The sequence below is a fragment of the Vigna angularis genome, chromosome 1, assembly GCF_016808095.1.
Source record: "Vigna angularis cultivar LongXiaoDou No.4 chromosome 1, ASM1680809v1, whole genome shotgun sequence".
NCBI classification, from domain to species: Eukaryota; Viridiplantae; Streptophyta; class Magnoliopsida; order Fabales; family Fabaceae; genus Vigna; species Vigna angularis.
The window spans coordinates 10,828,330-10,850,271 of NC_068970.1; the positions used below are offsets into that span (position 1 = coordinate 10,828,330).

General features: G+C 30.2%; 3 protein-coding genes across 4 annotated transcripts; 1 reads left to right on the plus strand and 2 right to left on the minus strand.

Moving 5' to 3' along the window:
* Positions 1–449: 449 nt before the first annotated feature.
* Positions 450–2,174, minus strand: LOC108323947 (36.4 kDa proline-rich protein). Its single transcript, XM_017556773.2, has 2 exons — positions 1,493–2,174; positions 450–692 (listed from the first exon to the last, which is right to left on the minus strand). The coding sequence occupies exon 1, from the start codon at positions 2,118–2,120 to the stop codon at positions 1,497–1,499; it is 624 nt and encodes a 207-aa protein (XP_017412262.1). The 5' UTR covers positions 2,121–2,174; the 3' UTR covers positions 450–692; positions 1,493–1,496.
* A 12,064-nt stretch (positions 2,175–14,238) lies between these two features.
* LOC108341342 (vesicle-associated membrane protein 711) lies at positions 14,239–15,940 on the plus strand. The gene is made up of 4 exons (XM_017579041.2): positions 14,239–14,969; positions 15,068–15,258; positions 15,340–15,503; positions 15,585–15,940. The coding sequence occupies exons 1-4, from the start codon at positions 14,741–14,743 to the stop codon at positions 15,673–15,675; spliced, it is 675 nt and encodes a 224-aa protein (XP_017434530.1). The 5' UTR covers positions 14,239–14,740; the 3' UTR covers positions 15,676–15,940.
* Positions 15,941–18,338: 2,398 nt separating this feature from the next.
* On the minus strand, positions 18,339–21,942 carry LOC108323047 (uncharacterized). Of its 2 annotated transcripts, none has more exons than XM_017555483.2 (3): positions 21,260–21,942; positions 19,506–19,690; positions 18,339–18,965 (listed from the first exon to the last, which is right to left on the minus strand). In XM_017555483.2, exons 1-3 carry the CDS (start codon positions 21,741–21,743, stop codon positions 18,453–18,455), a joined length of 1,182 nt encoding a protein of 393 aa, XP_017410972.1. In that variant the 5' UTR covers positions 21,744–21,942; the 3' UTR covers positions 18,339–18,452. The 2 variants fall into 2 exon arrangements, with proteins under 2 accessions (XP_017410972.1, XP_017410901.1); XM_017555412.2 differs by having other exon boundaries at positions 19,506–19,693; positions 21,260–21,936.

The following is a 21,942-nucleotide window of genomic DNA, read 5'->3' on the forward strand; positions in this document are numbered from 1 at the left end:
ATGTATCATTCTATTCTCCATTTATTTACAGAGGGGAAAGTAGAAAGTATAAATTAAGAGTAATAAATTTAGTGTCACATTATTGAGATTAAAATAAACACTTCATTTTGGAATTATAAGTCTGTACGTTGCATAAAATATTATAATTAAATGAATAGGAAAATTACATGCCCGTACAATTATACATTTTATTATAATAATGTGATTTTTATTATTTAATATATATATATAATAATAAAATAAATGTAAAAACTTTATTTTTCAAAGCGAATATAAAATGAAACACCACTGGGTAAATGTTTTTTAGTTTCTAAAAAACTGAAAATGATCTATGTCCACAAAAAAATGTAAATGGTTATTATTATTTGTTTTGAGAGTTTAGATTGAACAGCCCCAATTGTGATCGAAGCAAATGCTATAAAAGAATAGAAAGAAAGACGAAACTGATATACTCGACAAAACACAGTTGATATAAATTAATAATTGAAAATGTCACAAAAAAGCATGTTTACTACTACTTGCCTAGGATTAAAACATACATGCAAACAATCTCAATTGAAGAAAACAAATGGTTTTACAAATAATAGGAAAAACAAACAACAGCAATTCCAATCAGGAGAGATGAGAGATAGAGTGGTTCCTTCGACATCCTCTCATGTCGATTTTGACCATATATTCCCCAATCCTTTCACCTGCAAAACATAGGTCGTGATACACAATGAGACAAACTTTTCAAGTTCACGGGTTCAAGATGCGACCATATATGCTTACTTTACTCATACCAAATACAAAATAAATCACCATTCATAATTCCATGTGATCTATTCAGTCTGCTCATAAATCATATATAGCAGCAGCTTCAAGAAAAAAGAGACAGAAAAAAAAGTGATATTTTCTAAAAAGCTATTACTTTGCTTGGAAAATTTGGAGAAAAGAATGTCTGGTTTATGTCATTATTGAATTGTTTAAACGGAATCATAAGCATTGAAATTAATCTTTTGATAAATTTAACAATTTCTACTTTGGTTGATTTGAAGTTATGGGAAACTTTTTTCTTGCTTTTATGACACAGTCAACAACCTCTAATAATACTTTAGAAAACGACATCCAGTCATGATCATTGCTTTGAAAAAAAACTTCATGCTCTCGGTCACAGACTTAATAACATGCATGGTGTTTCAATTAGCTTCCCGAGGTAGAGATCGTAAGAAAAATAATAGAAGACAAGGTAGATAAGCATGCATGGTGATGAAGGTATTAGTTTCGAAAAGAAATATACTTGCATGGTCAAAGGTTGCAAAGAGAAGTTAAATGATTGAATCTAAAAAACTTCAATTTCCAATTCAAAATTCAAAACAAAAGGTTGATTCGGAGAAAACGGAAGAGGATTTGCATAAAGAAGTAAATTTGGTTTTCCTGGTGTGCAGAAAGAAAACGAAAGGAAAAACTCATGGACATAAAGATGAGAAAATGAGATGATGATCGACTTAACTGGTTTAGAGGGAGCAGGTGTAACCAGGAGGAGGAGACTTGCCACAAGCCACAAGGAGCTGAAGGGCAAGAGGGACATAAATGTTGAGGTTGAGAAGCTTGAGCTTAAGAGTGGTGCAAAGGCACGCTGCAGCTTCAACCTCAACCAGTCCTTGAAGCACTGGACAGCACTGGTTGGCAGCCGGGTCTCCCACACCAATGTGAATCAACCCCCCAAGCAGATCCACACAGGAACCCAGTTTCAGAGTGTCAATGGGGCACGTAGCCTGCGCCGGAGACTTGGGTGGCGGGCATGGACTGTTCCCTCCCTTCGCCGGAGTGGTTGGTGGGTTAAGCACGGGTGGGAGAATCACTGGGGGATTCAATATTGGTGGAATAGGGAGTGAAACGGGTGGCTTCAGACTGGGAGGGGTGATGACGGGAGGAACGATGACGGGAGGCACAGTGATTGGTGGAACGACAATGGGAGGGAGGGTGACTGGGGGCTTAACAATAGGTGTGGTCTTTGGTTTTCTACTTGGCTTTTGCTTCTTGGGTTTCCCACAGTAGCCACAGCCTAGAATGGGAGTGGCAGAGGAGATGAAGAGCATGCAAAGGAAGAGATAAGCATAGATCTTTGAGGACTCCATGGTTAGAAAGAAAGAAAGAAAGAGAGAGAGAGAAGTGGAGAATGCAGAAGAAGGAAGATGGTGATATATAAGAAGAGAAACAAGGAGAAGCAAACAAAAGAGGCTAAGAGCAGATCACGTGAAGATGGGGCTAGCTACGCTCAAAAGGCAGCTGCCAAGTTTTGCAAGCTGGCACACCTTACAACACACATACACACCATGATTAACATAGAATGAGTTCCCAAAAATTTAAGTTGGCATGTGGCAGAACTAGGGTACTTCATCCTGCACAGACTTAACCCTGGTTCCAGTTCCTGTGACTGTTCACTCAAGCGTGGCCGTGAGCCAAAAGGAAACTCACTGTAAACTCCCTCAAAGTACAAGTTTATGTTATCAAGCTTAGCCAAAACCGTACCTTCTTCATCTTCCTTTTCTTCCCGTTAACGTCAAATATTTCCTAACCAACATTATTATTATCTTTTTCTTAATACTCCTTCTGACTTCATGTTTAAGATAATCCAATCTCACTCCTACAATAATATCCCAATCATCAAACTCTTCATTCTATAACAATTTTTAAATCTCATCATTATATCAGGAATCCAGAACACCTTTTTCTATTGTATAAAACTGAGACAAATATATAATATTTCATCACACACTGCATTAGAAAAGAAATACTGAAATTATCTACATATATTTATTGATTGTATTATTACTAATAAACTTTTGCTCATTAGACATCCCATGGAAAAATAATGTTCACTAACGAAATTTTATTGTTTTGGACTTATTACGACACCTATTATTTTTTAGTGTTGCTAGTCACGAATGAATCTCGAATATCACTTTTTACAAACAAATCATGTTTTTCTTAGTCTCATGTTAAAGCAATGACTTTTAATATATATTAATAACTGAATTTTAAATTTAAATCAGATTTATAAAATTAGTTATAAGAAGATTTACACAATTTATTTTTATATTATAAATTAACTTTATTTTTAATTAATATAAAACTTCCAATATTACAAAATTTTAACTCAACTTTCATTTTATTTCTCATGCAAAAATTGTCTGTCATTTGGTATACGTTTCATATTTTCATGATGACACGTACATTTTCTAAAAAATAACTTTTCTTAAATATTAAGAAATAAAAATTGACTATTAATTTTTTAACACGATTAAGATTAAAATATGTATACTAATTAAGTGAGGTTTTTAAAAGTTTATAATTTAAAACTCTTGGTATATTATTGTATGATCTAAATTTACTTTTTCTTATTGTCGTCCAGAAGTACTGTCTCGTTGTACCACTTATACAAATTTCAAGATAATGAACTCAATATATACAAAACAAATGACAGCTCTTTATAATTTTATAATGATAAAATGGTACTAATAAACATAATTTTTTATATTTTAAAAAAAGAGAAAAAAATGTAATAAAGGATTATATTAAATGAGACTAAAATAATTTTTGGTGTCAAAATACTATTGTAAAAAAAAGTTCATGTAAGATAAAATTAAAATGTTATCAATCAAAAGATATTAATAGTTCATATTATCTTTATATAAATGATCGTTGTCTAACCAAATATTGTAAAATTGTATGCATAATATGATAATATATTCACATTTGACGCATTGATAATATATGTTATATTGGATTCATTATCTTGGTAAGTTTTACGACGGAATTTCCTCTAACTCTTTTCTTTTTCACAAAATTCTAATTTTTTAACTTATGAAATATATATATATATATATATATATATTTGAAAGTATTTTCTAGACTCGTTTTTTATCGTTTTCTATTCTAGATACGATTTTTCTAAATATTTTTCTTCTTACAGGCACTAAATGAAATTTTATTAATATCTTTACCTTTATATATAAGTTTTTTTTTCTATTTATTTTTATTTAATCACAAAAAAATGATAATAATGGATATTATTTTATTATTTGATGTTCTTACACTACACTATTTATTTTAAAGATTTTAAATATAATATTTATTTTAGAATTATATTTTAAGATATTGATATTAATAGGTGATAAGTTATTTTATCTGTCTTATCATTTTTAGTATTTTATATTTACTATTTATTTTAACAAATACACATTTATATTATTTATTCAACTGTTTGTATAATTATACTTCAAAACATTAATTACACTATATTGAAAACATGACATTTACCAAAATTTATTTTATTTTACTTCAAACATGATTTCACCAATAGATTAATTGTAAAATACGTATGTGAAAACATATAATTAAAAATGGACAAATTAACTTATGAATAATAAATATATAAAGTATTTTATCAATTAAATACAATTGTTTTTAGCTAAGCATGTCTATTCCTCTTTAGCAATTCTTAACTTTTAAGTCAAGTTTTCAAATTCTCTCCAGTTCTTCACCTATATATTTTTTTGTAAAACAACCATATTTTGTATCAATGAAATTAACTTTTAGTAAATATAATAACGTTTTAATTATAAATTTTAAACTTATTTATATTTTTTACCACCAAAAGTTTTATTGTTTCTCAAATTTTGTTATTAAATATTTTTTTTCCTTACAACTTTTGTCCTTTAACTTATAAAATATCTTGAACTTTATTCTATTGTTTAAATCACCACACAATTAATACAACTTGTGCCATTTTTTCTGAAAGTCCCCAGCCAACATGACATCCTATCATACTAGAATAAAACACTCTAGTCATGTTCAAACAGTGGTTGGATGTTGTATCAACACAACTTTCACAAATTTTAATAATGAAAAATTATATGATTATTTTATATATAAAAAACACATGACATGTTATTATAATTATTTCATTGTATTTACAAATATTAATTTTATAATTGATGTACAAACTGACCTATTTTACATTCGTTTTTTTTGTTTTTACAAATTAAAAAGTAAAACAAATGAAATATATACCCACACACTCCAACAGGATGTTTTAAAAAATGCTATCCATTATTTTATGTTATGTAATCAATGTGATATCAACACATGTCCATTTGAAGTGGAACCTACCTTCCCTACGAAGTCAACTAAACCAGGACTAAACTAAAACTTTCTCGTTCCTCTACCTAATATATATATATATATATATATATATATATATATATATATATATATATATATATATATATATATATATATATATATATATATATATATATATATATATATTATTTGATATAACTATTTTGTAAAATAGACTGAAGAAGAAATTTAACTTAGACACACAAATCAATGAGAGATTGTTCTGGTGAATATTTGTGAGTAAAAAATTATAAAATTATTATACTGTGATATATATATATTTATAGATTTTTAAATCTATAAATATACATGGTACAATAAATTATATTTTTATAATATTATGTTATAAATATCATCTTTTCTTTATTTCTAATAGTTAATATATCATATGAATAACATATTTAAATCCTATAATTTGCTAAAAGTATAATTTTATTGTAAATATGAATTTTATAGATGCAATAATATATATATATATATATATATATATATATATATATATATATTGTTAAAAATTTTAATATGAACTTAAGTTCTACATTATATAAAAATAAAAAATTGAACATTAAAAGAATCTACAAATTCATTTTTATAAAATTTTAAATTTAAAGTTTATTAAAATTTATATAGATAAAAATGTTTTTTATAGGATACATACAATAGCTAGGATTTATGATGCTATATTTCTTATTTTAGATATGATATTTTGCTATTATTTTAGACTTTAACTTTATTTTTTTATTTTGTATTAGTAGATCGATCTCTTTATTGTATTATTATATTTATTTTTTAAATAAAAACATTATTATTATTTTTTTTAAATTAAATTTTTATTCTAGTTCATTTACCAATTAATGTATAAAGGTAATAAAAAATAAATTAAAATTTTTACCATAACAATTGATTCCTATTTGTTTTCTTATTTTTGAGTCACAAATGATTGATTTTTTTGGTGGTTTTGTTTTCTGGAGATGTGAGTCTAATACTGTTGTGTTCGATATATTAGGTTTTGTATTTTGTAGGATATTAGGCAATTTAGATTAAAATAGACATTTTAATATTTAAAATGATTAAAAATATTAGTTTATTATTCTTGACTGCTATATTTTTTTTTCGTCAAACAAATTTATAATCCAAAAAGAAATTACATATTAAAAAACTCATGTTTACCTCAATTAACTATAACCGACAGAATAGTCACATAACCTATTAGAATTTCACCCTTGTATACATGTTATGATTACGATTCGAAATAGAATAATCTATTTTTTACATATTCCATGTTTTTGTCATTTTAATAAATAACATAATTTGTCTAAAATAGTCCATATGGAAAAATCTGTTTTGCCCTTTAAAGAAAAGAAATGTTGTCTCTCTGCATAAATGGCGGAGGAGTTGAAGTAGCGATTATGAAGAGTGAAAAAATGGAGTTTCAGAAACAATTACAATATTGTAAGAAAATGGGTAATGCGGACCATGTTTTTCACTTAGCCAAAGAAAAAATCTTAGGTTTAGAGCTTCTTAATTATATATGTTGTTATTTAATTAATTATTTGCTATTTTAGAAATAATTTCCAATACTTAATAATAAAAGAAACCATTTCTAATGATTTCGCTCTAATCTTATTAAACATCTGGTAAAGAAAACACTAGAACATTGTAGGTTGAGCTTCGTTGTGTACTAAAAGAGTGTTTTGGAATCGGTGGGTGCAAGAAATGTTTTCGCATTTTGCATTGTTTAAGTATTTGTTATCTAAGTAAATTCTCAAATTTTTTAAGTATATTTGTTACTTAAAATATTATTTTCAATGTCATTATTTTTGTGTGGACCTTTTCAAATTAAATAATTGGACAAAGACATTTGATTCATTTGCCAATTTTACTTTCAAATTCAAATGCTATCTTATATTGTACAACCGCCAACGGTAAATAAGACTTTCACTGGTAATGATAATAGTTAGTTGGAGTTCGTTATTATTTTCCTGAACACTGTTTCTTTCCCATTAGCACCAATACACAATACTTTGGTAGAAAAGGTAAGTTTATTTATAAAACTTTTATTTGTTTTATATAGCACAATTCACATGCGCATTAATCATACAAAGCTGCGATTCAAAGTGACGGTGACAGGAAAAAGCCTTGAGGAGGTGAAGAACACTGCATGGGATGTGTCACATTCACGTAGTTTTTTTTTTCTTTTATTATTATTCTTTTTACTAATTTTGTATTCATCCATGTTGTAAATGAAGAGCACCATAACTGTGGTAATTCTGTCATGGTTGAACGTTATCAAGTATTGTTGAGATGATTCTTCACAACTTAATTATTTGTTTAATAATTTTTTAAACTGTAAAGATTTCATCATCTATATTACTCCACTAAGAAATGTCTGACAAGTTTCTTCATTCATAACCTCTTTTGATAAACATAAACATTTTAAGACTGTGTTTTTAGGGCAAGACAATGTGACAAGTACAGAGAAGAGCTCTTAAACTTTCAGGAGTTTTGGGAAGAGAGTACAGTGTGGTCTTGAACTGAAAGTGAAACCTCAATTGCCAACTTAGCAAGCTGCATATGCAATTGCATTCGTTATATTTGTATGTGTTAGCCTGCATATTTTTGTATTTCATCATATCACTTTTTCTATCAAAGTACCACAAAACCTTATCTTAATATATATATACCTATTATTTTAATCTTGAAAAAGCATCCTATGAAGGATGGATGAATAGATATGCTAAAGCCACCAATGAGCACACACTCACAAATCCACAGCTCAGGAATAAAGTTAATTGGGTACACATTCTGAAGAGACAGCGAGTCGTGGAAGTTTCTGATGCATATATATATATATATATATATATATATATATATATATATATATATATATATATATATATATATATATATATATATATATATATATATATATATATATATATATATATGACCAAGTTAAATGCTATAAAAGGGTCAGCAGTTGTCACATGCATGCTGATCCATCGTTGTTTTCTACCTTTATTTAACAAAATAAATTTCAAGTTGTTGAATAGAGAGAGAAGTATAGCTGACAGGCAGAGATAGGTATGTATATGACGAATTCAAAAGGTTACAGAGCTATTCATTTTTAACTGATGAACAAATTAAGCAGAAGAGAAGAGAAAATGAAGGTATAGAAGCATATAGTTTGTGCTGTAACTTTCATCCCAATCCTTTTATAGCTAAAATCCAACTTGTCTTACACAGTCCTTTTATAACTAAGCTTCCACATGCAACCCCTTTTAATACAAAAACCTTAAGAATGAATGAAGTAACCAATAAACATCACAGTTTTGTACACAGTTTAAAAAATGATTGCTAAAGAAGAAGAGGAGAATATTAAAAAGAAGAAAGTAAAATTATTTTATGTTTTAGATGTTTTGTAATTGAGGAATTTTGATTTTCAAAATATTTTAATAGCAAAAAATTATACTATTTATGTTCTTAGATATTTTGTTTTGTCCTAAACCAAATATAACAAAATTGAAATTGACTAATCAGCTTTGTGGTTTAAGTAAATAGCAAAGAGGGAAAAAAATATATTTACTAATTAATCACGTTTTGAGCTCTGCCCACAAATTTTGGGTTCTCACTTAGTAAGTTTTTCTCTTCGAAAATGTCTGCCGACAAGGATGTGAATTTATATAAGGAGAGACAATTATTCAAGAACTCCATTTCTCTCAAAGTAGTGATCCAGAAAAAATCTAATTTTAATTATTGATTAAAAAAGTTAGTAATTAAAGCTATATATGTATGTATTATAAATTTTAAATGCATTAAGATACCAACAATAGCCCCCTTTTTTTTTTATCAATGATTGAAATTAATAATCTTGCTTTTATTTTGTTGAACTCAAATAGTTTATCCTTTATTCAGTTCGAGATAGTAAATCACACATACATAATGCTGATAAAAAAACACACACACAAATAAAATTAAAACTTAAAATTTTACCCGAGGGAAAATGAATTACTTGAAAAAATCCCCACTTATAACATAATAACAAATATCATTGATAAAAGAAAAAACTAATCCATTTATCTTTTTTTATTTTGGTTTTGTTTCTTGAAAAACAAAGCACCCGATTGAATCACTATCTTCTTTATTCATTTTTTTCCCAAAAACATGATATAAACATACTTGATCAATGAAAAAGCAAGTAGAAATGTACAATTCCATTAATACTAAAACATTACCAGGTTAGTGAATGTCATGTAAATTAAAAAATAATAGGAAAACAAATAGTTTTTCAGTTTCACTATTTTGTTTGAATATAGACAAGAGAAATATTATATATAAACGCTTGTTACATATATAAAAAGTTGAAACATTGCTCTATATTAAATTTAGCTTGTAACACTTGTCACTTGTGTTTTTCTACTTTTTGTTATTCCTTTATATAAAATTAATGAGTGAATTTTAAACTAAATTCAATTTGTAAAAATTTCATTAATATAAATTGTAATACATGACTTTAATATTATATTAATAAGTTCAATTTCACTCTATAAAATATATTTGTAAAATGAAATTTAGAGTGAGATGAATATCGTAAATTTATCTTGACTTTTACCTAACCTTTGTTTTTGAGTGTTGAATGACAATGGAGGATTGCAGATGGATGGATGGGAAACAGAACAGCTTGGCAGCCATGTGAGAAGAGTGGTTAAAAGATTGGAATGAATTGAGAAAGAAAATGATCATTGAGATGAAGAGAGAGAGATAGCAGCATGTCCCTGATAGGGATGTGCGATGCTGCTCTTTGCCTGTCCGTGATGGGATTCGCTCCTTCTAAAAGCTTTTAGTTTTTGTAACCTTCTGCATCCGTGAACCATCTTTCTTTCCTTTGCTGTCATCTCTCTCTCTTGTCACCCTATTTTCTCTCTGTTATACACCTCCTCTGTCTTACACCAACCATCCATAAATCTGTCTGTGAAAATCTGTCTCAATAATTAACGACAAACTTACTATACTTAAGCATGATTAGTGGCTCATCGATATATCTTGACATGACAGGAAAAAGAAAAAATAAGTGTAAACAGTGATTCACCACTTTTATTAAGCTATAAAGTGAAGTTAAACCAGCTAAACTCTATCAATTTATGCAGACTTTTTGGTACACATCTTGCTTGCTCTATCTAACTCATTTCTGCACTATCTAAAATACCTGCTATATTAGGCAAATGCAGGGGGGTGTAATTAATTTGATCTGAAAATGAAGTAAGATGTTGAAAGTTTTCTGACCGTCTACAGAATCTAAATTTGTTTTCTGAGCACTCACTGACAGAAGAAAGACATTGAATTTAATACATATTAATTGGCATTTGTCGTCTGTGATGTCAAAGACCAACCGTAGTCAGAAGAGTAATATAAAAATATAAAAATGCTAAATTTGCAGCAAAAACTAGTGGCTGTGGTGTTTTCCCCGAAACTAATGGTTTGAGAGTGAGCCTACGTACTGCCGTGTACAGAGTGTGAAATCGATTCGATGGTAACCAATGACCATGCATGCAATTGGGTTAAGTACAGCCAAAATTGATTTTTGATTTTTTGGTGAAATTTATCTTCGTAAAAATTAACAACGTATATAGACAGATGGGGATGGGGTGCAAGTGGGTGTGAGTAAGAGATGATTAATATAATATTATATTTTTCGATGAAAATTATTGATCTGCAAGTGTCATGAGGAAAAATGTTAGAGTGAAGTTTATGAATAGAATGGGTGTATATATTTGGCATATATATATATATATCTGAATTATATGGCCCCACTAAGGAAAGGTATCTCATCTTCTTTGAGACAACCATAGTATGTGATATGATCTTGTCTTCTGAATGAACACAGAGGTTCCCCTGGCCCAATTCTATACCCAACTCTCAATGCACTTCTTTCGTATTTGCATTACAACATTGTATTTGCAGAGATTAATTTATGCTTTTCGTTTGGTTGGAAAGAGGAAAGTGGGTCATTGATTCAGATGTCATCATCTCTATTACATTGAATGTGTTTTTTTTTTTATCAAGGAGAAAGGCAACATTGATTGAAGGAAGTTTAAAATCAAATTCAGTTTTTTGTAATTCTCAATGGACGCTTCACAATATATGAATGTGGTATTGAAGCAGTTACTCTTTATAATTGCTGGGGAAGGATGAAGTGACTTGTTTTTTTTCTTCTTCTGGTTTTTATGACCTATATTTGACTCTCAGTAGTGATTATCTTCTGGTTTTTATTGTTTTTTATCTTTTGAATGTTGTATATAAATTCCACATACTTTGTACCACTTATATATTTCCTTCCTTGTTGAAATAAACAAAAACAATGGCAATGGATGGTACAACTATTGATACAATTCATAATGGTAAAAAATGAGTATTTTTGACAAATTTTCACGGATAACGTATAAATATTTTATTTATTTATATAAATATCATGATATCTATATTTATAATCTGTAGGTTTGAGTGAAAAGGGTGAAAAAAAAAAAGAAAGAGGAAAAGAGGAAGAAATGCGTGCTGAGATAAGGAGAAAAATTTGTGATGAATTACTCATTATGTGTGCGATTGGTTCAGCATAATAAATTATGACTGCATGCATACATAATTTGTTATGCCGAGGTACTGATCTATCTAATAATATCACAAAATTTTAAATGACATAAATGTATATTCATTTTTTTTCTTAAGTATAATGAATTTTAAAAATTAAGTTATAACATTACTTTCTTTAATAGAAAAAATTTAAGGGACTGAATTGATTTATTCTATTAATAATTTGTTAACACAGTATCTTAACATGGTATAAAATTTAATTCAACCTCAAAAAATTAGTACCAATCTGACATTGAGTAAAATAATATATTTAACAAACAATAAATGTTGTTATGATAAATTCTAAATAATAATTATAATACAATGTTAAAAAGTAGAATTTTAATTAAATTTAATCTTATAAAAGTTATTTATAAATTAAGATTTATACTTTATTTATATATATATATATATATATATATATATATATATATATATATATATCTTTTAAATTAACATTATTTCTAGTTCATAAAAAATTTCAAATATTAATAATAAATTCTACTTAAAAGAAAAAGTTTGAAGACAGGAATTTGTTTACACTAATAACATGATTAATCTTAAATTGGTGCCTAAACTCCTTTACTTTTAGTTATACGTCAATATTTGAAAGTTGATCACGTTCTTTTATAAGTGATACAAATTTTAAAGTGAAACTTTTTTTTTTTTTTTTAATTTTTGTTTACTTGACTGAAGATTTTTAATTGAGGTAAGATAAGAACATCAAAAGTCGTTGGAGCATCTTTAGTGAGATTCAACTTCGAATTTTAGTTAAAGTTATTAAAATGGACCATTGAGTTTGGTTAATTATGGATTAATTATTTAGTGAATTAATTTAATTTGGTTCATTTAGTAGTGAATCTAAAGAATTCAAACTCGGTTAGATTCCTCACAGATTCGTGGATTAAACGGGTTGACTCATTTAATTACAAATTTTTTCTTCAATCTAAAAAATTATTACAATTTTTTTAATTAAAATCTCAATAAAGTTCTATTAAAATTCAATTCAAAATTATATTAAACTCTAAATACAATATAAAATGATGTTAAATTCTAAATATATCTAAAAAGAAAAGAGCATTTACAGTTTTCGTTTTTTTAATATAATTTAATATTTATAATTTATTGATGGATTGGTGAACTAATTAAAAGCGTCATAATTCTCTTTGACTTTTTTAAGAAACTTGTAACTGCTTGTTCAAGTTAATAAAACAATTTAATAAATTAATATAGAATATAAAAGAACAAATATCAATGCAAATGATTCTCTTAATAGAAATATCATTACATGGATTTCACGAGCCTTTATAATTAGTAATAATCTATTGAGAGAGTTATTATAATTGATATTATTGGAGATAAATAGAAAGATATTAAAGTTTATTTGTTGATAAAACTTATTTACAATATCTCTCACTTAATAAAAGTGTCTCTCATATGTAAATAAGTCATAGAAATTTAAAATTTGATTAGACTATATTACTAGCACTAGAGATGTTCGTTATTCATCTCATTTCTATGCCATCTCAATTAGCAATATGGAGCTGCCCTATAGATGTTTAAGGTGTTGAACTAAGTTAGAGATACTAATAATGTTAAGCAAAATAAAGGTTCTTGAAGGTTGAAGTGAAGTTATACATGCATAAGGCACAAAGTGAAATAAAAAATGTTCAAAGCTTGAAGCTGCTGGTCTAGAGATACTTAAGATGTGAAGTCAAACTAAAAATGTTTAAATTGTAGAACCAAGTCAAAGATGTTCAAGGTGTGAAACCAGGTTAAAGATGTTTAGAGAAGTCAAATTAGAGATGCTTAAGACAAATATTATAACAAATGATAATCTTGTATGAAAAACATGTTGATATATTAATCCTTATTGGACGATAGAAAATAAGAACCTAAAATAACTATGTTTTAAAAGGACGAGTTTAATTGATATTATTTGATATAAATAAGAAATATACTTTATGTTTTGTATGGTTAAAAAAAATAAAACTAAGATGTCTTGAATTTGTTTATGTAAGATTATTTTACAACACAATTTAAAAGCGTTTTAATACAACGTTGACAGGTATGGAGTGACATGATCTTGCTATGGATGATTACCACAAAACTATATAATCTTATTATCACTCATTCAATGAATATTAGGTTATATATCTTTTGTGGGGGGGCATGAAGGTGCCTTTCTGGAGGCAGGTGATGTGATGTCCTTAAATGAAAGGGTACCCTACCCTACTGCCCATAACTGCTAATCATACACTCGTCTTTTACCCTTGAAACCAACGTGTACGTGTCCCCTCTTGCCTTAGCCCTCCAAATGCATCATGATGTGTTGCTGTTCCTTAGATCATAAAGAAACCCTATTCATGTCCCCTTTCATTATATAGCTCAAGCAATTGGATTCAACATGTACCAGCTATACACATGCTTCTTCACTTGCTTTCTGCTATACACTATTTTTTGCAACGAAGACGAAAAAGAAGGTGGCAGGATCGGGAGGAGGAAAAAATAGCAGTATTAATTTAATGAATGAGAGAAATTAACATTTTGTTTAATTTACAAGTCAAGAGAATAAATTACGATTAATATATATTGAGTTTAATATTGATTGGATAAGTATTTGTTTTGTTTTAAAATGATTGTTATTGTTGTTAGAAGTTTATGATTTTGTTGTCCATGTTTTTTGGCAATTTTGGTGGCACCGAAAAAGCCATGGTAGGCATGAAAAAGGGTAGAGGCAGAGTTTCCTTTTAAATTTCCAGATGTCGTTTACCCCATTTTTGGACTCTAGATCAAATCAAATGGCCACTTTGTTTTCTCTTCATTCTTGTCTTGGTGTTGGTGTAATTGCACCTCCTAAACCAAAACCAAAACCAATACACAAAAAATCTTGGGAAAGCTTTTCCACCTTTGAGAAAAAGATTAAGGAAGTCTTTGAGGATCAATGGGGATTTTGTATGGAATGGTGGCAAGGGGAGAGGTGGTTCTGGCTGAGTTCAGCGCCACCCAGAGTAATGCCAGTGTGGTAGCCAAACAGATACTCAGCAAGATCAATGTCGGGGACGACAACAACAAAGACAGCAATGTCTCCTTTTCCCATGATCGCTATGTTTTTCATGTCAAGAGGACAGATGGCCTCACTGTTCTTTGCATGGCTGATGATGCATTTGGAAGTAATCAGCTTCCTCTCATTCATCTTTCTTGAAACATGTGTTTTAATCTGATTATCCAATCGTGAAGCAATGTTTTTCTGTTTTCGCCTTGACTACAGGAATGATCCCTTTTGCATTTCTTGAAGATATTCATAAAAAATTTGTGAAGACATATGGGCGTGCGATTCTTTCATCTCCTGCCTACGCCATGAACGATGAGTTCTCAAGGATCCTGAGCCAGCAGATGGATTATTACTCCAATGACCCAAATGCTGATAGATTGAACCGTCTCAAAGGTGAAATGACTCAGGCAAGTTTAAATATACACATTCTCTATAATTTCTTCTCAAAAGTAGTTTTTGAATATTGACCATGTCATGATAATATATAGGTGAGAACTGTGATGGTGGACAACATTGAAAAAGTATTGGAGAGAGGTGGGAGGTTGGAACTGTTGGTAGAGAAAACTTCAGCAATGAATAACAATTCAATTCGTTTCAGAAAACATTCCCGTCGTTATAAAAATAACTTGTGGTGGAGCAACGTTAGGTTAACGTAAGTACAATAAATTCATACCTTAATTTCCATATATAATTGATTTCACGGTTATTTATGATGCCTCTCTTCCTGATGCAGGGTTGCCCTTATCATAGTATTCATCGTTGTATCTTACATTATACTCGCCTTCCTCTGCCGTGGTCCCTTGTTGACTAATTGCTTGAGATAAGCTCTGAAGGCAACCAAAAAGGGTCAGTCAAAGAAGGATGACTCTGCAAGTTGCCCTCTTGAAGATTGTTCGTGTAATTGCTTTTTTGAATTTCCTTTGCATTAATTCTATCAAATCAGGCATATGGGTAGCATTTTTATGAAAGAAAGATATAACCTTTGGGTGAAATTTTTGGAACCTAAATCGCAATAACAAAGTTGTTCAAAGCTTTAAGCCCTACTTAGTTCTATTCACAATCTCGTACCATCTTTAGTCAAAGCAAATATTTGAACTATTGTTTGGACACAAAGTAAATAGTATGATGCATAGAAAGAAGTTGTATGAAATATTGGATTGAAGGGATATTAAGAATTTTGACTATCTTATTATTTTTAAAATTTTCTGAATATTGTTGTAGTAAATTTCACTCAAAAGATACTTTCTTTGTTTTATGATTAACAATTGAGTCATATATGTATGCATGATGCTTGAGGTCTCTCATGTATGTATAATTGTACCAACAGTGCATTTTCTGTTTAGCGGGATTTAAGTGTCTGTATAATTCGTTTATTGCATCTCTCGAGTTATGTTTATATTAAAGGAAATAAATCGGACATTACTTTTTGATGGTTTGATTTGGTTAAAATAACATGAAATAGAATACAATAAAATGGAATGCACTCCCCGTATCATTAAATATTTCTTTTTCTCCCTCCAATTTAATATATAAGATTGAGTGAGTTTATAGGTTGTTTTATCAATATCAACTCTCTGTTTTTTAATGTTTTGAATTTTTCTAGGTTATCATTATTTTCAAGAGTAGTTTAGTAGATAATTTTCTATTCTAAGACATCTCTGAGGAAGTTAATTAAGATAAATATATTTATATTTATTTTGAATAAATGTTGTCTGAATTTGAGTTTGAATTAATAGAAGTAAAGTAATCCTACACGTTAAATGTTGAATAAATTATGATTGCGTTAAAATGGAATTATATTTGTCTGAGATGTAATATAATGCACTGCTTATGAACTGAAGTGGAGATTTAATTGTTGGGTTGTTACTTAAAGAGTGAGATGGTATTACAATATTTCTTTGTTAAGTTGCATTGGTGGTTTCAAATAGTAATATTTAGTAAGAATGCACTTATACATACGTTATAATGAAAATGTGTGTTGAAAAGCATACCTTCACATTATTTTTCTCAAACAAAAAATTGTCAAACAATTCTTTTTCGATAGAATTTAGTTGAAATGACCATAATATCATTAAAAGGTGATGGTGAGTTTTCACTTAAACAAAAATCATGTCAATGTAAATGTCCTTTGATTCTGCTTAAGAAAAAACGTGTCAGTTAAGCAATATATGTTTGCTTTTATACGGAGATTTAACATTGATATGTGTACTATGTATTGGATAATGTAAGACATGATTTATATTATAGAGAATAATATTGTAATTATTGAGTTCAATTAATGAATTGATATTTTGTTGATGATGGTGTGAATAATTACGTACCTAAATGGTACTTTGATGTGTATGTTATGTATGTGTTAGTAGTTATTAAAGAAGTACCATTGACATGTTAAGATGTGGTGTACTAATTAAGTTAAGGATTGTTGGAGAGATATATAGGTTTTAATCATACTTAAGTTAAATTGACAAATCATGGTGAAGAGTTGATAGAATTTTTATAGACTAAGTTGATGATACAAGTCACTAATACTTAAATAGAAGTATAAAGATATCATTATGACATGATAGATTGTCTAATGAGATTTGTACTTTAATAATTACATTAATGTATCGAGTAGACGACATGAATTAGTCAATGAATTATAGATGCCAAGCTTACAAATAAACGAAAATCGGAGTTAAGGGGTAATAGGTCAAATTTGGGAAAAAGATGTAGGGCACCAAACTCGAATTTAAAAAATGCATCTGGTTTGTTCTTTAGGAAGAATGAAGAAGCCTTGGTTTTGGGAAGCATTGACTCTTTTAAAGTTATAAATAAACTCAATCAAGAACAGTAACTCTCATCTGTAGGGGGGCATCCTTCTTTGGATTTTGTTGGGGCCACATTTCCCATAATGTTTCTCTGTAGTGGCCTTTCTATTTAAGCAATCTACCACACTCAAACCAAACCCCATTCTTTATGCTTCAGATCTGCGTAGATGTGTATTTTACAACTTCCAATATGCTATTATTGCTTTCTCTCTACTTTTCTCTCTATCTGTGTCTTGGTATGGTGAGAGACTCCATAAGTAGAAAATAAAACACTTCAAGTACAGACAACATGGCTTAAACTGCAATAACTCCCTAATCACTAAACTCAAGCAAGTCGTCATTTTCTTGGTAAAATTCATTTTAGTGTACTTTCTTTCACCATACATTTTTACTGTATTATTCAATCATACGTTAAAGAATTAATTCTCTGACATCTAAACTCTTTATAACGACAGAGTATTTGAAAAAAAATAACACTCATCGCAATTAAATCCAAAGACCTTTTCTATGAACGGTTTGACGTCAACGTTCTGTGTTACTGATCAACTAACAGAAACTTCCAAGTTAAAATTATTCTTGAAATCTTTGATTTGTTTGCATTGTACACTTTCAACAAATGAACGATGTTTTACCAAATGCACAATAGTCTTAGCCTTGTACAGAGAAGAAATATGCACGTGTGAATAAGAAAGTAAATAGTTTAATTTATATAATGGTACCCCTAAATACAGAGCCATTGAGAAATGAAAAATATTGAACCTTTACAAGTTGGTGAATCAAGGAAAGCCTAACTAATTAAAATCATCAACTGAGAGCCAATCATTTGACTCATCTTCTGAATCCTTACCTTTTAAACGAATAACCTTCTTCCTGACATCTCTCAGAGAACTTTCATGCAGCCGAACCCAGTCACTAGTAGCACCTTCAGGGGATGAACCCCTGATGTCCTGCGTCTCCCTGTGGCTTGATAATTTATCGGAGCTATAACTCCCATCATCCTCTAGGTCACTGAATGACACATCCTCTTCCTGTTGAAGTTTTGTACAGGAAGCAAATGAACTAGCATCAATATCGGTATCTTCTAACCATTTTTCAGTACTAACCGTGTCATCAACTTCTAAACCCTCCACTGCATTTGTGACCTCAGTCAAAACCTGGTCTTGTTCAAATGAGATACTTTCTCTTTCACAGTTCTCCCTAACTTCTTGATGTGAATCCACAGTCCCAGGTTTTTCACTTTCTTCAGCTTGCAAATTCTTCCCCTCTCCAAGTTTCCGGAGAAGCACATCTCTTGCGTCAACAATCTACAAAAAGAAAAACGGGAAAACATGATATAGCGATCACTTAGAGATTGTTGTTACCCAAACTTGTACAAAGAATAAAAGAGAGAATTATCTATGACATTATCTTCAATCACATAGTTGTTGCGTGCAATAAACGACAATCTGAAATTTGTTTTATAGAACCAACACATCTGGAGAGAAAGTCATAAAATAAACAAAGACAGATGCTAAAACTTCACGGCAAGACATATAATTTATCAAAAATATTACCAGACCAAGGTGAGACTGGCAGCAGATAGTGGTATGCTATTCACTAATGTATCATATACAAGCTGTATAATCAAAGGGGGGTGGGGCTGGGGTGACGAGAAACTAGAGCATCAATTCAATTAAGCATATAGAAATAGAATAATGTATAGCTTGTATTAGTGCTCTGTAATTCAAAAATAACATGGTTTCCTAGAGTATAGTGACTGATCTAACTAGCATGCATAAATAATTCACATAAATACAAGTTATAAGGGAACTTCAATAAGGCAATGTTGGGTAAAAACGGCTTGCCTTGGGGGTCGATAAGCACTCATAACCATGCTGATTTAGTCTTGGAAGTATTAGCAAAAAATAGATCATCCAAAATTTCTCCACGTTCATGTAACTGCAAAGATTCAGTCTTAGTGCAACCAATTCAGGAACCAGCCGTTCCATAGCCAATGCATGTTCTCTCTGAGAATTGGACATGCTAAAATCTGCTGCAACAAGTCAAATTTCAGTATTAAGTTCCACCAATCTCAATATAAATTCGGTAGAATAAATAAAGGAAAATGAGTGGTTTTGGTTTCTCGGACTCATGCTATCTCAAAAATAAAAAATTCAAAAACCACTTTTACTAAAAGAACATTTGCTAGACTTAAAAAAGAGATATTCGGAGCAGGACACAAGTGTTTGGATTTTGTAATGACTGGGAGTGTGAACTAGCATCGTTACAAAGTTTCTGCAAGATCAGAAATCAGAAATGCCGAAGGAGTCGTTGAACTCATCACCCTCAACGTACTTAAGAGGTTAATTAAAATATAGGAAAAAAATTAAAGCAACACGAAACTCAGATGACATGCCTCCAATATTTGATAAATAAACAGTACATAAAACACAGCAGCAACATCTTCATGATAACTTCATCACACCACATCAAATATGTAAACAAGCAAAAGTAAGAATTTTCACAAAATGAGTGAGATAAAGCTTCCATTCTTTCTAAAAATCATGAGAACCTTCCATATTAACCATGTGACTTATGAGCTTATCAGGTAAATAACAAGTAGATCCACTGCAAAATATAATGAAGAAAATGGCCATAAAATTATCATTGCAATTCACGGCTTCAATATTCCATGCGACCATATTACTTCTTTTAAGATAACACAGATCAATTAGAAATTATTGTACTAATTATTATATAAAGTAACTTTCTTTGACAAACTATCCTAGGAAGGTAGATGTTATGAGATTAAAGTAAATGTCGGTATTACTGAAAAACTAGTAATTAATATTCAATTTTCTGAAGTAGCAAATGTTGTAAAACACTCAAAAGGACAAATATAAACTATTTTAATTGACATCCCATTTATCCTCGTATAGTTTTTTTAATTGACTGTAAGCTCATCTCAGCTACCATTATTACCCTGCAAAGCACAGAAGTTCTGGAAATGTAATATACTCTAGACTTATCTGAGGGACTTTCAAGAGTTGTTTTTGTTGATATCCTGATCCTACCGAAAGGTTATTGGCTGAAATTTTTTCAACAATAGATTTGAAATCCAAACATCGCTAGCTATTACTTCATACTCCATAAGCATGGACACCGGCATTGATTATTGTCAATAGAATTTGATGTATCAAGCATTCCTACCAAGCTTGGTAAAGACAATAGTACTATCCAGAAAAGCATGACAAACCACACATCCCTTACAATCTCTATTTCTCTACTAAACTGAACTTACTTAGGATTCGTATTTATTTATGAAATCACACAAAACCATAAGCTATACCAATTTTAATTTTCCTTTGGGTACGATGCATGCATGAATGAAATAACTCGTTAGTTAAAATAGCAATTATAAGCTTATAAAATGACCACCGGACTCATGAGATCTAGCCAATTAGCCAGAGAGGCTCCACCGCAAAAAACTGCACGACCACACGGTTAAATTACAAACTCTCTCATATTACACGGATAATATTCAATTGAAAAAACAGATAAACACGATCAAAACAATTAACAAATAACATGTATTATAATCGAAGCAAACTCGAAATACCGTTATGGAGCGGCAAGGGGAATTCAGTCCAGCACTGAGGACGCACAGAAATCTCCTTCACGAAACGCACAACATCATCCGTCGTTCCAGGCACCGCGTCGCCGTTACTTTGGTGCTCATCAGACTCCAACTGCAACAACTGAGAAGCGAACTTGGAGATTCCAGTGACGGCTTTGTTCGTGGAAATTAGCGAGAGAGAGTTCTTGAAGCTTCCGCCGATTTCCACGAGATCGTTCCGGATTCCGGTCAGAGCTTGTGAGGAAGAGGAGGAGGAATCAGCGGAGGAAGAAGAAGAAGAAGCGGAAGACGAGGACGGCGGCGGAGCGAGGAAGTTGGCCACGCCGCGGAAAATATGCGATATGTCTTCCTTGACGCCGTGGCGATCGGCGGCGGGAAGCGGCGGAGAAGAGGATTGGGTAACGGTGCGGTCGTTGAGTTGAGAAGATTCCGGGTGAGGGTGGTTGGACTTGAAGAACCAAGACATTTTTTTTAACTTTTATTATTTTTGTTTCTGGGAATGAAGTTGTTGTGCTTCTCTGCTGCAAGCAAGATGACTCTCTGGATAATTAGTTTTGAGATGAGTTCAAGACTTCAAATCGATCTCAAAGGATTTCTCGAAAAGAGAACAGAGCCATCCACTGACACATGAACCTTTAAACTTGGCTAAGCTTTTTGTGTTTCAT

Bases quoted from the DNA above. Each gene is read 5' to 3' on its own strand.
- LOC108341342 (XM_017579041.2), top strand. From the start codon at position 14,741: ATGGGGATTTTGTATGGAATGGTGGCAAGGGGAGAGGTGGTTCTGGCT. The intron at 14,970-15,067 runs GTAATCAGCTTC...CCTTGACTACAG, and splicing joins GGCTGATGATGCATTTGGAA to GAATGATCCCTTTTGCATTT. The intron at 15,504-15,584 runs GTAAGTACAATA...TTCCTGATGCAG, and splicing joins TGGAGCAACGTTAGGTTAAC to GGTTGCCCTTATCATAGTAT.
- LOC108323047 (XM_017555412.2), bottom strand. From the start codon at position 21,743: ATGTCTTGGTTCTTCAAGTCCAACCACCCTCACCCGGAATCTTCTCAA. The intron at 19,694-21,259 runs GTATTTCGAGTT...GACTTGTTGCAG, and splicing joins CCCCTTGCCGCTCCATAACG to CAGATTTTAGCATGTCCAAT. The intron at 18,966-19,505 runs GCAAGCCGTTTT...TTCTTTTTGTAG, and splicing joins AGTGCTTATCGACCCCCAAG to ATTGTTGACGCAAGAGATGT.
- LOC108323947 (XM_017556773.2), bottom strand. From the start codon at position 2,120: ATGGAGTCCTCAAAGATCTATGCTTATCTCTTCCTTTGCATGCTCTTC.